The following is a 15,888-nucleotide window of genomic DNA, read 5'->3' on the forward strand; positions in this document are numbered from 1 at the left end:
TTATACTGTTAAAGTTTTTATCAGATTAGCTAACATCACAATTTCACATTCAGGGCTAACTGACATAGTTACAGAAGTAAGTGCGATGACCTTCAAAATCCATTTGAGAAGATTTCACCAAATTGGTATTTACAGCAATATCACTGACATGCTTATGAATGGATCTTCAATGTTAATAATTAGTTAACAGTCTAATAATTCTTAGGTAAGGGTAGACTTGCTGATTGCATTATTCCTGCAAGCAGTGATAGCTGAAGGGAAATGGTAGAAATTCTTCCCAGTCATTTAAGAGAAACAGACTGGGCTGCTTCATGCTGCCAACACCTATGGAGGTTGGTGTTGAAAGTCAGACCTGACAGTATTGAAATAAGGCCCAGGAGTTAAAATGTCCTGAGCTTGACAGTTGCCTCGGTGGATCCACACTCACCTCTTGCCCCAGTTAATATCGGGGTTAGAGAGTTCACCCTGGCCGTAACATATTGCAGAGTACACTGCTGCCTTTGTTCTGACAACCATCGTGGATTTGGAAAGAACAATGTACACTTCAATCACCCCAGCAGATTCTGAAAGAGCACTTTCAGTAGAATGGGTTTATCTTTGGCTCTGCTGTGTCGTATATTTTGCAGAATTCTCCACAGTCTCCCTTTGAAGTTGCCGCATAAATCATTTAGTGAGGTCTGAAGACACAAGAAATGTGAAACTGCCGAGGATTCCTGGTAACTTAAGATTGACCAGATCTCCACTGTTAACATTTAGAACAATGTGGGTAAATATTGCTCCTGTTGCAAGATTTCACATGAAAGTGTTTCAGTGTCAGGAAATATGATTATTTGACTTAATAGTTTTCAGGTATTTGTGGCCATAAGTAAACTGAAGTCCCAATGGCCCTCAACTTGGTGCAATTGCAGTTTTTTGGGAGGGTGTATTATTTGCTCAGCCATGGGTCAAGGCTCTTCTCAACTCAGGTGTTTCTTTGTCTAATCTAGGATTTTTTAACTGAACACATGTATGGTAATGCAGGAAGAAATGACCTGTGGAACAAACTTACAGAGGTAACCCTTTTTTTAAAGTGTTGTGGCTTGTGGGAATAATCTGAACTAAAGCATTCGTGGCAACATTGTATTTAGTTTTACGTATGTTATATCCTTCTATGTATGTTAACGTGGAAACATTAGTAGTAAAGGCCACAGGCTCCTTTGGTATTGTTTATTGGAATCCATAGCCTAGCATGTGTTGCAGTGTAGGAATACATCAAAAGGCTCTAGCACTTTATTAACAGCATGTCAGCCCTGCTATGCAATTAGCCTTTGAATCAACTTTGGTCATTCTGCATAACGTATACAATATAAATTATATTCATATTGAACAGTTATTTATCATTTTAGTAGAGGTTTTTTCCAGTGATTTGGGCCATGATGGATTGCAAAATATGGTGACATCTTGGATTTGCATGATTCCAAATGCATAATGAGTTACATAATGACAAGTTGTTTTGCAAGTTCCAGCACAGTCCTGATATGTATGTTGTGATTCATGTAATTTTAGTTTTGCAGACATTTATTCATTATTTCTAAATATTAAAATATGTTCGCCTCATATGTTTGTGTGGTGGTTGGATGGTTTTTGAATTAAATCTCATTTTGGCTACATGATGGGGTTGGATATTGTTGCAGTGTTAGCCCCTTTTTATGTGTTCATTTGCTGCATAATACACATTTAGGGGAATTTAGCAATAGGTATTATAGTTAACATTGTTATTTAATTAAGTTAAAGGGCCTAATGGTGCAGAAATGAGAAGGATAGGGCAGTAAGAAGACATTCAAAGTGACAAGAGAGGGATTGATGAGAATTCAGAATAGAGAGGGAGCATAGAATGTGCAAAGGTAGCAGTGATGTGTGACTAATAGACTATTATCGCTGCAAAAAAGGCAAAACATGCTGCATGACTAATAGTACTAAGCTAATAGCTGTGTGGCTTGGTAAAAAGTAGAATTCAATTATCTCCATGCATAGTCAAACTAAATAGTCACAAATTATGATGTTTAATTATTTGTCTTATTCCTGATTACATTTGTACTAAAGTTTTTAAAGTCATCGTTTGTCATATATTAATAAAGTATTCATAGGAAACCCTATCTCGCTGTTCCTTACTATTTTATATTAACAACTTTTAACAATATATACATGAAAATAGTGGAAAAATATTTGCATTTGGTAAAATGCACTTTAAAAGGATAGGGCAGTAAGAAGACATTCAAAGTGACAAGAGAGGAATTGGTGAGAATTTAGCTTTGGGCTCTCAGAGTTCTGAGTTCTCATGGTTGGAACATCATGGGCCTACAGTCCTTGATTTTTCAAAGGCAAATCACAGCCTTGTGGGAACACAGCTTCCTGACCCATGCTTCCCTAAGCTGGGAATGACCAATTGGGAAATTGGTCCTCAAGTTTATTCACCAACTTGCTAGAGATGCACTTCGGTGATGTGAAAGTAAAGGAACTCATTTTCTTAGTCAATATTAATAGACTGCACCCAGCTCTTTATGTGGACTTCCACCACTTTATTTTACATGTGCTCCATGACCTCTGATCCTTTGACACTTTCCTGCTCCTTTCCCTTCCCTATTGGAAATATTTCATTACTTTGATTTTAATGGTTTGATTCAACTTCAAGTTTTAATCTCAGGCAAGTGAAAAGTTTAAGTAATTGAGATGAAAGTGAAATCTCACATAATGAGTGCTTAGTGACTTTTGAACTATGTTTGTACAATGATTATGTGCTACACCCAGCTCCACATCCACCTGGGTGGGACTGCAGTCATCTGGTTCCATTAATCCTAGCCAGTCTCATTTGCAATGGCTTTAATTCCTGCTCCTGCACTGTCACCTCTTGTCTACCTAGGATCTATCCTTGGCCCCCTCCTATTTCTCACCTACATGCTGCTCCTTGGCAACATCATCCAAAAACAGCGTTGGATTTCATTTGCACCCTGACAACACCCAGACCTACCTCACTACCACCTCTCTTGATTCCTCCACTGTTGCTAAATTATCAGACTGCTTGTGTGACATCCAGTTCTGGATGAGCAGAAATTTCCTCCAATCGGGCATTGGGAAGACTGAAGCTATTGTCTTTGGTCCCCACTACAAACTCCGTTCCCTGGCTACCAACTCCATCCCTCTCCTTGACAACGAACTGAGGCTGAACCAGACTGTTCACAACCTTGGTGTTCACCTTAACCCTGAAATGAGCTTCTGGCCACATATCTGCATCATCACTAAAACTGCCTATTTCCATCTCCGCAATATTGCCTGACTTTATTCCTGCCTCCACTCATCTGCTGCTGAAAGACTCATCGATGCCTTTGCTCCCTATAGACTTGACTATATTAACACACTCCTGGCTGGTCATCTAAAATGTTGCTGTCCACGCTATTACTTTCACCAAGTCCCATTCATCCGTCATCCAAGTGCTCATTGACCTACGTTGGTTCCCTTAGTTAAGCAATGTCTCAATTTTAAAATTCTCATTCTTGTTTTCACACATCCTTACCTCTTTGATCTCCTCCAACCCCACAACCCTCTGGGATCTCTGCACTCATCTAATCCTGATCTCTTGAGCATTCCCGATTATAATCGCTCCACCAGCTGCCTGGGCCCTAAAATCTGGAATTCCCTCCCTAAACCTCCCTGCCTCTCTTCCTCTCTCTGCTCCTTTAAGATACTTCTTGAAGCCTACTTCTTTGACTAAGATTTAATCCATCTACCCTAATATCCTTAATGTGGCTTGGTGTCCAATTATGCTTCATTATGCTCCAGTGAAGCACCTTGTGATGTTTCATTGTGTTAAAGGTGCTATATAAATACATGTAGTAGTTGTTGTACACCAGGTAAAACCTATTTAAATATAGTCCAGTCATAACTTCTCGCTGACAATGCATACTTTTTCTGGTTGATGAGAGCTTCAGTATAATATGGGAGATTCCTTATTTCACTACGGTCATCCAAGTGGAAAATTTAGTAATTGTGCAAGCCCTACAATAATGGGGATTGAGTGACCTATTGCTGTTCAGATTTCTTTTAGCTGAAAACATCTCTGATGCTTCAGATGCCAGTATTTTTGCCTTTATATAGACATTGCAGAAAATTGGGAAAAACATAAACATCAAAGAAGTTATGGACGGTTGGACATTACAGATGGGGTATCCTGTTGTCACCATTGTTAGGAATGAGAGCAGTGTTGATATTTTAACAATCAGCCAAGAACACTTCATCTATGATCTCACTACAAAATCTGTTAATCCAGCTTTTTCAAATAAAAGGTAACAGTTTTAGTTTCATTTTACATGCGCGGAGAAGTAGAAAGAAAACAGGACACACGGTGTTATAGCAGTTATTGATATTTGTACAAAATAAACAATACTTAATTGCTGTTGGGAGGTGAGATAAGGGGCCGAATTTTCCCCTTCGACTCACAGCCTGATGTGTGCATGGTGGGACTTTGTCAATGTCTTATCAAGGTTTGTTAATTGCAATTACATTGTTAAGGTTATGAGAAACAGGCAATAGGTGTTAATTGTCTTTGAGCACATATAAATAGTGGATTTTAGTTACAGTGCCCCATCAGGGGCTGTTTACCCCTCCTCATTTATTGATTTTTCTTTAATTTATTGAGATGTTTTTATCTCAGAGGACTATAAATATGGGATAGCTAGGTCACTGGATTGAGTGGGAGGAGAGATGTGAGATTGAACAAGTCAATAAACTCTCTCAATAAAGAGAGTGTCTTGGTTTCGGCTTCACCAACCAGCTTGGATCCTGTTAATAGACATTGGGCGCAATCTTCCCAGAGCTGGCCAATTAAGAAACTGCCTCCAGGAACGCTGACCAATTGGGGACAGCAGATGGCCTGGGGACAGCAGATGGCCTGAGGACCTCGGAGGGCTAATCAGAGTGCCTGAAGTAAAGGGCGGCTGGCAGACCCACTGTGAATGCTTGTGCCTTGCAGAGATGAGTGGCAAAGTGAAGGGTGGCACAAGATGAAGGCACCTTACAGCTGATGGCCAATTCCTCATGCCCAGCAGGTGACAAGTTATTAATTGCCGACATCTGCCTGCAAGTGACCTGAATATTGTCATAGAGACCACTGAAATGTCTCTATGAGCTCTGACCTCCCGCTCTGCTCTCGCCTCCTGTGTGTAGGGGAGCGAGGACATAGCAGGGGTCCTGTGCACCCCCGCAAAATTCTTCAACCTTCTAAAAAATATTCGCTAATTGCCTCCATAATTACTTTAACTGGCTTCTGATGGGCGGGTCGCCATCACTACTCTGACATCGCCTCCCGTAAAAGTGCAAGGAGATGAGAACATGACAGGGACTCAACCAGGCACATTTTTTGCCATCTTCCCAGCCTAAACACTGCAAACCCACCTCCAAGGTACTGGGAAAATTTGTCCCAATATGGCTATTATGTGGATGCTGTACTTATCCAATGTTTATCTCAGTTCCACACAAGGGCAAAACAGAACTGATTAAATGTATAACCTATAATAATTTTTTCCAATCCATTGACAACCTATAAAATTCCTGTGTTTGAAGGACAAATGAATATTGACATTTCCATGACCAGTTTGTCCTGCTGTTGGATATTAGCTTTTCTGATATAGTGGGAATCCGGCATGTTTAATTCACACCACAATGCGCAAGATTTGACACAAAGATAAAGCAAGAAAAAATATTATTCATTAGCCTTGAATTCAGTCTGTGCTCTCTCTAATGTTTGAAAAGTATTCAAGAGGATGTGCATTCTGCTTCAGAAAACAATCATTTGCACTTACAGCTCAGTTATTATTTTCAGTTTTACGAGTAGATTTATTTGTTGCTTTTGCTGTGTGCATGTGTTTTATAAAATCCACAGCAAGATCACAAATTGCCTTGTGTAGTGATGGAATTGAAAAGTTAATTGGACTTTTACAGTTGGCATTTTGGAGTTTGGGATAGTGTGTGTTATCCCTGGATTCCCAGTAAGGATCAAACACGTGATACCAAACTGAATTAAAAACAAAAGCCAAAATATTATTAAAGACACCTCACGTCTCACCTTTCTAGTGACTATTGTATGGTATTCCAAATTTATCTAGGCTCCTAGGTTTGCATTAGAAAGTAAAATTCAGACACTAATCAAATTTGGAACAAGTTAACCAAAGCTAGGGCCGCCAGGACTGAGAATACACACTGATTTACCACATGGGGACATCATGAATCAAGCTGCAGTATCTCCAATTGATTTTGGATACACAGGCAATACTCAGGCACAATATGCCTCATTTGAAAAGTGTAATCAAATTATCCACAATTTATCTGATTGATGTCTGGAAATATCTCTTCTGTTTGCTCCGCACACCCTATTGATATAACAGATCTTAGGGCAGAAATTGTCAGTAATGTTACTGTGTGAGCAGGATAATGACTCCGTACATAGTGGGAGATAGGAATTAGGTATGAGGTAGGGTTAAGTGTTTGTGTAATGATATTCCTGACAGTAATTTCTACCCTCTTGTGTTTTGTTTTCCTAGCTATTTGTGGGAAATCCCTCTAACTGTTGCCGTGGGAAACTTAAGCCACATCTTATCAGAGGCAATGATATGGATTAATAACAAAACAGGTACTGCTATAATTTATTAATATATTGTTCAACTATATGCAGGTACCGGACCCCGTATTTGGAAAGCTCGGGGCCGGACGTGTACCGGATGCGGAGATTTTCCGGATTCTGGGGTGGGGAGGAGGACAATTTAATGCCTTCTCCACCAAGCTGGACCCTGTCGGGACAGGAAAAGGAAGGAAGGGGGGGGCGTGGACCAGGCCGGCTTCCACCGTTAATCCTGGACCCAAAGAGCAGCGGATCAGCACGCCACGACCCGATCAGCAGGGCCTGATGGGGATTGTAGATTCCAGGGCAGGACATGGTTTTCAGGCCCTTGTGGATTTTGGGAGGCCAGATACGGAGTTCTGTACCTGCCAATCAGGTTTTTGAACTTACAAAATTTCAGGCTCACATCTTGTAAACTGTTACTAAGGAATTTTGATGCTGAAATTATGTTTTTATGGTGCCAATAAGACATTGTCCCCTGTTTCCCTCACTGTATTTCTCTGGCGCTGCGAATCTAAGTACTTTATCGTGAATATAATCGTGTCAGACTGTGATCAGTTGTGTACACTTAACATGATCCTGAGATAGAATCAAAACAATTTAATACTTGAACTGATTAACTTTGTGTTGAAAGCAGATTAACATTTAAAAGTAAAAGCCAAATACTGTTAATGTTGGAGATCTGAAATAAAAACAGAAAGTGCTGGAAAAACTCAACATCTGTGGAGAGAGGAACAGAGTTGAGGGGCAGAATTTTCTGCCTGTTGGGCGGGCGGGCCCGACCCAATCTCTGGCGGGCGCGGAGCCGATCGCCGCCAGTGAAGAGGGCCGCACCGCCATTTTACGTGGGCGGGCCAATTAAGGTCCGCCCAGCGTGACGTCTGCCGGAAAGCGCTATGCGCTCCCTTTGCGGGCGGGGGGGGAATCCCTAAAAGCGAGAGTGCGCTCTTTCACGCATGCGCATGAAAGAGCACACATCTCCCTGAGGCTAAGTGCAGCCTCAGGGAGATCACTTAAACTTTTAAAACTATTAAAAATAGAGAAAAGAAAAATCCCTTACATGTCCCCTCATGTGACAATGTCACATGAGTTGGGCCATGTTCATAATTTACAGAACAACTTTATTACAATTTTTAAAACCCTGCATGAAACCTCATCCCGTCGGTGGATGAGGTTTCATGTTTTCTCTATTTGCCGCCGGGGCTCCTGGCCGACCCACCAACCTTAAGGTTGGACGGGCAGGTCCTTTAATTGGTTAAGTGGCCATTGACAGGTCGGCGGGCCCGCAGCTGATTTTGCTGCGCCCCCACCTTTCTGAAAATTTAACTGGGGTGGGATGATGTCGGGGATTCCGCCCAACGTCATCCTGCGTCATTTTAGGCGTTGGTGAGCGGGCCCCACCCCCCTGCTCACCGATGGCAAAATTCTGCCCAATGTTTCGAGTCCAATATGATTAGCCTTTGAAACCCTAAGAAAAGTCTGAATAAATTTAAGGAGGAGATAGACAGATTTTTAATTAGTAATGGGTTGAAAGGTTATGGGGAGAGGGCGGGAAATTGGAGCTGAGGCCGAAATGAGATCAGCCATGATCGTAATGAATGGCGGGGCAGGCTCGAGGGGCTGAATTGCCTACTCCTGCTCCTAGTTCTTATGTTCTGATGTAAGTCATACAGGACTCAAAACGTTAACTCTGTTTCTCTCTCCACAGTTGCTATCAGACCTGCTGACATTTTAAAGTGTTTATTTAGTCCCTGGAGTTAATCTGACCCTATTATTGATGATGAACTACTATAGTCAATTGTTAAAGAGATAATTTGATAATTCCTTTTGACAGAAAGATAGATGATGGAGCAGATTTTAATCCTTGCCCCACCCGAAATGGTGTAGGTGGGGTGTGTTGTTACGATGGTGAGGTGAGTTGCATGGAAACCTTGATCCAGGAGGTGAAATCTTGAAGGAGCAGTGGACATCCTGTCTTACTATGAAAAGTTGTGGCTTGCATGGGGTCAACCCCAACAGTCAAACCATGGCAGCGGTTGCAGACCAGAGTTGTCAGAAGAGGTAGCAGTGAGTTTTCAAAAATGTGACTATTCTGTGGAATCCTTGGAGGCCAAGAAGAGTAGGAATGCTCTCCTGGGCCCTGCAAGGAGTCCTTGAGCCTGCACAAGCCCAGCCTTGTCTCGCCTTCTCAATTGCATTATCGGCTTCCAAGCCTCCTCCCTTGTGCTGACATTATGACAGGGCCATTTCTTGGGTGCCCAGTGTCCTTGGGCTCCCAACCCGATTAATGTCCTCTCGACATCAGTGCTGATGGTTTGAGGTCAGTGAATATCCTGCTTTATTTAAGTGAGGCTCGGGTATTAAAATTATCACGGTCACACGCTGAACACCCCATGTTCCTACCCACCTTGAGCACAACCCAGTAAAAAGTGACCCCAATATTTCAATATGCAAAGACTTATTTATATGTGGTAAGATTTTCCCTCCTGGCTATTGGCTACTCAAACTGGTTGATAATCTTCTAACAGTTTATGGAATTAATTCTTTTTATCTTATGATTGTGCGATCTCTGTTCAACCTCCCATCCCATTATACTCTTTGCCATTATATTGAAATTCCTCTCAGTTGGGTTCAAGTGAAAATGTTGTGATAACTGAAGTCCATTGAGTAACATCCCATTGATGAAAACTGTTTAGAGATGTTTAAAATATTAATTCAAAATCAATGTCTGTATTTCAGTCCAAAAGTACAGATGAAGATCGGTGAAGATGAATATTCAAATCAATATGTTCATTGTGCCAATGCATTGCAGCAATTGAAATTTAGACTCTACCCAGTGATGAATTTTTAAGTTATGTTCTTTCAGACCTTTAACTGATGTAGTTCCAGGGCCAAGCTGTTAATTAGCTCCAGGTCCTAAACGCAATAACGAATAACTATATGTTCTGTCTTGACTCTCTACATGTCAGTTGTGGCTCGGTGGTAGCACTCTTGTCTCTGAGTTAGAGGTTGTTTGTTGAAGACCCACTTCACAGACTTGAGCACAAAAAAATCAGAGGCAGATAATTTAGCGCAGCACTGCACTGTCAGAAGTTCAGTATTTCAGATGAGATGTTAAATCAAAGCCCTGTTTGCCTTCTTAGGTGGACGTAAAAGATCCCTTGACATTATTTTGAAGAAGAGTAGAGGAGTTTTCCCTGGTGTCCTGGGAAATATTTATCCCTCAACCAACATCACTGAAAATAGATGATCTCATCATTTTCATATTGTTGTTTGAGGGACCTTGCTGTGCACAAATTGGCTCCTGCATTTCCTAAATTACAACAATGACCACACTTCAAAAGTTTGTTTTCTTGTTTCCTTTTATTCATACAAGTACCAGGATCACAGAAACCATTCTATAGCAAATGGAAGATAGCTGAATGCTAATTTTGAATGAATTAACCTTAAGTCTCCTTTGTATTCAACAGAGCATCACAAAATCAACTTCTTGGACAACAGTAGTTGGCTTTTAGGAAACCTTAATCAGACTGGCTACTTTAGGGTTAACTATGATTTGAGGAACTGGAGGTTGTTAATTGAGCAGCTCATGACCAATCCTGAGGTAAATAATGTGCATTTTGGGTGTTTGTTATATTTTAAACACAAACATCTGGTGTGTTTTTTAGTGTTAAATAGTTTCTTTATTTGGTTGATCCTGACAGGTGATCTCAGTTGGTAACCGAGCAGGTCTGATCGATGATGCTTTCAATCTAGCCAGGTATATTTTGTATTTAATGTAAAACTACAAACTCAGTGAACTTTGCAACTATAGACACCAACCTAATACTCCATTTGAATATAGAAAAAAAATGAGACTGGCAATGGGGGTCACGAAACAGCTTACCAGTGTAATATTAATTGCACTGGTGTTGTTTATGTGCTCAATAGCATAGATTGTTAGTGTCCAATTGTTCTATGAATTAATTCATACTGAATTATGATTTTGTTGTAAAGATTGTGTACTGTATTTGTGTATTAAGTGCTGCTGTTATTTAATGTGAGAGAAGCCTTTGCTCTTCCTGCCATATAAAACTCAGTTTCAGATATCCTGACTCATTACTGCTTTAGGTAGCATGTTCAATGCTATAGATACTTGCAGCCTTTATTGACTAATTAGGTGAACAAGTCTGGTCTTGCATAGATCATTGGAGTCCTGTGGCTTATTAAGGCTATGGGATATTTGGAACATGCTTGTCCAAGAAATACAGGTGTACTTATTTGGTCATGTGTTTTGTGTAGTATCTCAATCATTCATCAGAAGGGCTTGTTGTGCCATTACTGTTTCTTTTCATGCAACTGAACAATTAGTTAGCCAAAGGTTTGCTGGTATGATACTTAGTAGGCTGCCCTTTAAAGATTCAAGTAGTAAATTAAACTAATAATGGATTATATTACAAATAAGCGTCGTTCAGTAATAAAACTTGGAAAACTGTTATCACATAGTCATAAATCAGAAGACTACAGTTTAACCATATTATTGTTTCTGCATTTTTCTATAATTCACAATGCAATCCAGAAATTATGCCATGTGATATAGGAATACTTAATGTATTCCTCTGAAGTTTCTCTGTACTGTTTAAGTGTTAACCCAATTTCATTTGCCGGTAAAGGCAAAAATACTGCGGATGCTGGAAATCTGAAACAAAAACATAAAATGCTGGAAAAGCACAGCAGGTCTGACAGCATCTGTGGAGAGAGACAGAGTTAACGTTTCGAGTCCGTATGACTCTTCTTCAGAGCTAAAGGGAAGTAGAAATGTGGTGAAATATATACTGTTTAAGGGGGGTGGTGGTGGAACAGGTGAAGCTGGATAGAAGGCCAGCGATAGATGGAGGCAAAGGAGAGATTGCAAAAGATGCCATAAACAAAAGGTCAAAGGATTGTTAATAGTGGTGGTACTGGCTAAAGGAGGTGCTAATGGTGACATTAAGAATGGAAAGCAGAATGTGATAGTGGCTGGATCAGGGTAAGCACTCTGGAAAGTGACAGATGGCCCTAGTGGGGGTGGGGTGGGGTGGGGGTGGGGGTGGGGACAGTAGTGGGAAAAAAGATCGAAAATAGGCTAAAAGCTGGGGATAAAACAATGAATAAAATGGAAATAAATTTTAAAAATAGTAATAATGAAAATAAGTGGAAAAAAATAAATAAAAATAAAAATGAATATAGAAAAAAGGGGATCAAAAAGGGGAGGGGATGAAGAGAGAGCTCATGATCTGAAGTTGTTGAACTCAATGTCAAGTCCAGAAGTCTGTAAAGTGCCTAATCGGAAGATGAGGTGCTGTTCCTCCAGTTTGCGTTGAGCTTCACTGGAACATTACAGCAGGCCAAGGACGGACATGTGGGCATGAGAGCAGGATGGTATGTTGAAATGGCAAGCGACAGGGAGGTCTGGGTCATGCTTGCGGACAGACCAAAAGTGTTCTGTAAAGCGGTCACCCAGTCTGCGTTTGGTCTCTCCGATGTAGAGGAGACCACATTGGGAGCAGTGAATGCAGTAGACCAAATTAAGGGAAGTGCAAGTGAAGCGCTGCTTCACTTGAAAGGAATATTTGGGCCCTTGGACAGTGAGGAGGGGGAAGTAAAGGGGCAGGTGTTGCACCTTCTGCGGTTGCATGGGAAGGTGCCGTGGGAGGGGGTTGAGGTGCTGGGCATAATGGAGGAGTGGATCAGGGTGTCCCGGAGGGAATGGTCCCTATGGAATGCTGACAGGAGAGGTGAAGGGAAGATGTGTTTGGTGGTGGCATCATGCTGGAGTTGGCGGAAATGGCGGAGGATGATCCTTTGAATGCGGAGGCTGATGGGGTGAAAAGTGAGGACAAGGGGGACCCTATCGTGGTTCTGGGAGGGAGAGGAAGGTGTAAGGGCAGAGGCACGGGAGATGGGTCAGACACGGTTGAGGGCCCTGTCAACCACTGTGGGTGGGAAACCTCAGTTGAGGATGAAGGAAGACATGTCAGAAGCACTGTTTTGGAAAGTGGCATCATTGGAACAGATGTGATGGAGGCGAAGGAACTGAGAGAATGGGATGGAGTCCTTACAGGAAGCAGCGTTTGAGGACCTGTAGTCGAGGTAGCTGTGGGAGAAGGTGGGCTTGTAATGAATATTGGTGGCCAGTCTATCACCAGAAATTGACAGATCAAGGAAGGGAAGGGAAATGTCGGAGATGGACATGGGAAAGTGATGGAGGGGTGGAAATTGGAAGCAAAATTGATAAATTTTTCCAGGTCCAGACGAGAGCATGAAGTAGCACCAAAACGGTCATCGATGTACGCAAAAAAGAGTTGTGGGAGGGGGCCTGAGGAGGACCAGAACAAGGAATGTTCCACATACCCCAAAAAGAGACAGGCATAACTGGGGCCCATGGGGGTACCCATAGTCATACCTTTTCACTTGTGAGACAAGTTTAAGGAGAAATTGTTCAGTGAGAGAACAAGTTCAGCCAGATGGAGGAGAGTGGTGGTGGATGGGGATTGTTCGGGCCTCTGTTCAAGGAAGAAGAGGAGAGCCCTCAGACCATCCTGGTGGGGGATGGAGGTGTAGAGGGATTGGACGTCCATGGTGAAGAGGAGGCGGCTGGGGCCAGGGAACTGGAAATTGTTGATATGATGTAGGGTGTCAGAGGAATCGCAGATGTAGGTGGGAAGAGACTGGACAAGGGGAGAGTGACCCTCTTGACTCCTATCTTGACTCAGTTCTCTCTCTCTCCCAAAACCACGAAAGGATCCCCCTTGTCTTCACTTTTCACCCCACCAGCCTCCGCATTCAAAAGATCATCCTCTACCTTTTCCACCAACTCCAGCATGATGCCACCACAAACACATCATTGTTTTATCCCCAGCTTTTAGCCTATTTTTGATGTTTTTTCCCACCACCGCCCCTCCCCCCACCCCAACCTCACTAGGGCCATCTGTCACTTTCGAGAATGCTTACCCTGGTCCGGCCATTGTCACATTCTACTTTCCACTCTTAATGCCACCATTAGCACCTCCTTTAGCCAGTACCACCACTATTAACAACCCTTTGACCTTTTGTTTATGACATCTTTTGCAATCTCTCCTTTGCCTCCACCTATCGCTGGCCTTCTATCCAGCTTCACCTTTTCCACCCCCCTTAAACAGTATAAATCTCATCACATTTCCACTTCTCTTTAGCTCTGAAGAAGTCATACGGACTCGAAACGTTAACTCTGTCTCTCTCTCTCCACAGATGCCGTCAGACCTGCTGAGTTTTTCCAGCATTTTTTGTTTCTGTTTCGTTTGACGGTGTTGACTGTCCCATGGTCTAATTTCATGACCTCTTTGAATTGCCACTGTCCATTTACAAAGCAGCAACCTGGCCAAGACATTGGTCGGGATTTTCCAGCCCTGCCCTCCTCTGGGATCTTCCGATCCTGCCGAAAGTCAATGGAATTTTGGCTGGCCCACCCCACCCCCTGAGGCAGGTCCCGCCATAGAGTCATAGAGGTCTACAGCACAGGAAAAGGCCCTTCGGCCCATCGAGTCTGTGCCAGTCAAACAAGTACCTAATTATTCTAATCGCATTTTCCAGCACTAGGCCCATAGCCTTGTATGCCATGGCATCGCAAGTGCACATCCAAATATTTCTTAAATGTTATGAGGGTTTCTGCCTCTACCGCCCTTTCAGGCAGCGAGTTCCAGATTCCCACCACCCTCTGGGTGAAAAACTTCTTCCGCCATGGCGGGGCCGAAAAATCCCAGCCTTTGTCAAGAAAATAGGGCGGAATTTTACGGCTCCTCTCACTGGTGGGATTTTCCGGTCAAACCGAAGTCAGTGGATTCTTGGATGGCTCGCCGTATTTTACACCCACCCCCGGCATCGACGGGGCCGTGAAATTCTGCCCATGGTTTCGGTTCATGACTTTTTCACTTTGAATTTTGTGGTGCGCACCCACTCCTCTTTAAAAATTGCAGAGTTTAATACCAATATGTAAGAGATATGATGAAAGGAGTTTACTGTAGGTTTAGTAAGTAGTATTCAAGGACTGTCCCCTGAGGAACGATTTAGTGGCTTAGGCTGGCGGCATCTTGTTAGTTCACTTTTGCAATCAGTATGTGTGAGCTTCTAGTCAGGGGTCTTTATAGGAAGACAAGTATCATCACTTAGCTTTGATAGTTAGTTGTAGTCTCTGTGGATTTATGTTACATCTCTTGTTTTATTTATACACATGCCCTCAAGACTTGCTTATGATCAATCTGACAGGAATTAATTCATGGTATTGTATGTCTAATGCTGTGTGTATTGCAATATTTGGCTACAGAAATTGAGAGTTCTTCTATTATTTATTAGGTATAATAATAGATTTGCCTTGCGTATGCACTGGAAGGGATAGAGGCTGGAATTTTCCAGCCCCCCCACACAGCGGTGGGTCTGGTGAGCCATTGAAATCTCTGGTTACATCGGCGGGACCGGAAGATCCCACCAGCGTGAGGAGCTGGAAAATTTTGGCTAGAGCTCGGGAAAACAGGGGTTCAAGGGGGAGATGTTCTGCTTGGGCACCACTAGGCACAGCATTGGCAATGTGCCCATGGTGCCCACTTAGTGTGGCATTCGGTAGACCCGAACTGGTTTCAAGTTTCGGTCTCATTAACATGCTTTCAGTGAGCTGTGGATGTTCAGTAAGCGCTGCACTGCAGCTTGCCAGATACCTGGGTCAGACAATCACCTGGCCATAGCACAGTGGGATCTCATACAGCGCATGTGAGAGGGAGAGAGGAGATGCCAGTGGGGAAACGAGGATGGGTCAGGATATGCTCTTCCTGGTCCTACAAAAATCTCATTTAATAAAAAGGCTGCACCTTTTTGGTCAGGTCTTCAGCAGTCCCCTTAAGACTTGGCTATTAGGCCTCTCCGTGCCTAGAGAAAGGGGGTTTATAATAGGGACAGGACCTGATTGGAATATTTAAAGAGCCTGGTTTTGGCTAAGAGTGCTGGGTGCCCATTCAAAGTTTTGCCTGAAAACGGATGCAGGCAGAAAAAACAAGTGCACAATAGATTTCCTGCTGTGGTTTGTCTGTTTTTCAGGCGAGAAATTAGTAATTGGATTTTCCTCTCAGCTCTCTGATTAAGTGAAGCTTGTTGCCCAAACAGTAAAGTTGAAGCGTTCAGCCGGAATCTTGCGCTGCTACCGGCAGTACCGGGAAATGAGGCGGGCGGACACATTTAATTTTGTTGGAGTT

General features: G+C 42.6%; 1 protein-coding gene across 1 annotated transcript in view; it reads left to right on the forward strand.

Annotated features, from left to right (window-relative positions):
• The window catches only part of LOC144696527 (thyrotropin-releasing hormone-degrading ectoenzyme-like), a 140,905-nt gene that overhangs the window by 88,788 nt on the left and 36,229 nt on the right, over positions 1–15,888 (forward strand). The window contains exons 8-12 of the mRNA XM_078567921.1: positions 987–1,052; positions 4,132–4,319; positions 6,573–6,661; positions 10,120–10,253; positions 10,354–10,409. Of these exons, the coding sequence (XP_078424047.1) occupies positions 987–1,052; positions 4,132–4,319; positions 6,573–6,661; positions 10,120–10,253; positions 10,354–10,409 (533 nt within the window). The remainder of the gene's footprint in view (positions 1–986; positions 1,053–4,131; positions 4,320–6,572; positions 6,662–10,119; positions 10,254–10,353; positions 10,410–15,888) is intronic.

The sequence above is a fragment of the Cetorhinus maximus genome, chromosome 22 (assembly GCF_964194155.1).
Source record: "Cetorhinus maximus chromosome 22, sCetMax3.hap1.1, whole genome shotgun sequence".
NCBI lineage: Eukaryota > Metazoa > Chordata > Chondrichthyes > Lamniformes > Cetorhinidae > Cetorhinus > Cetorhinus maximus.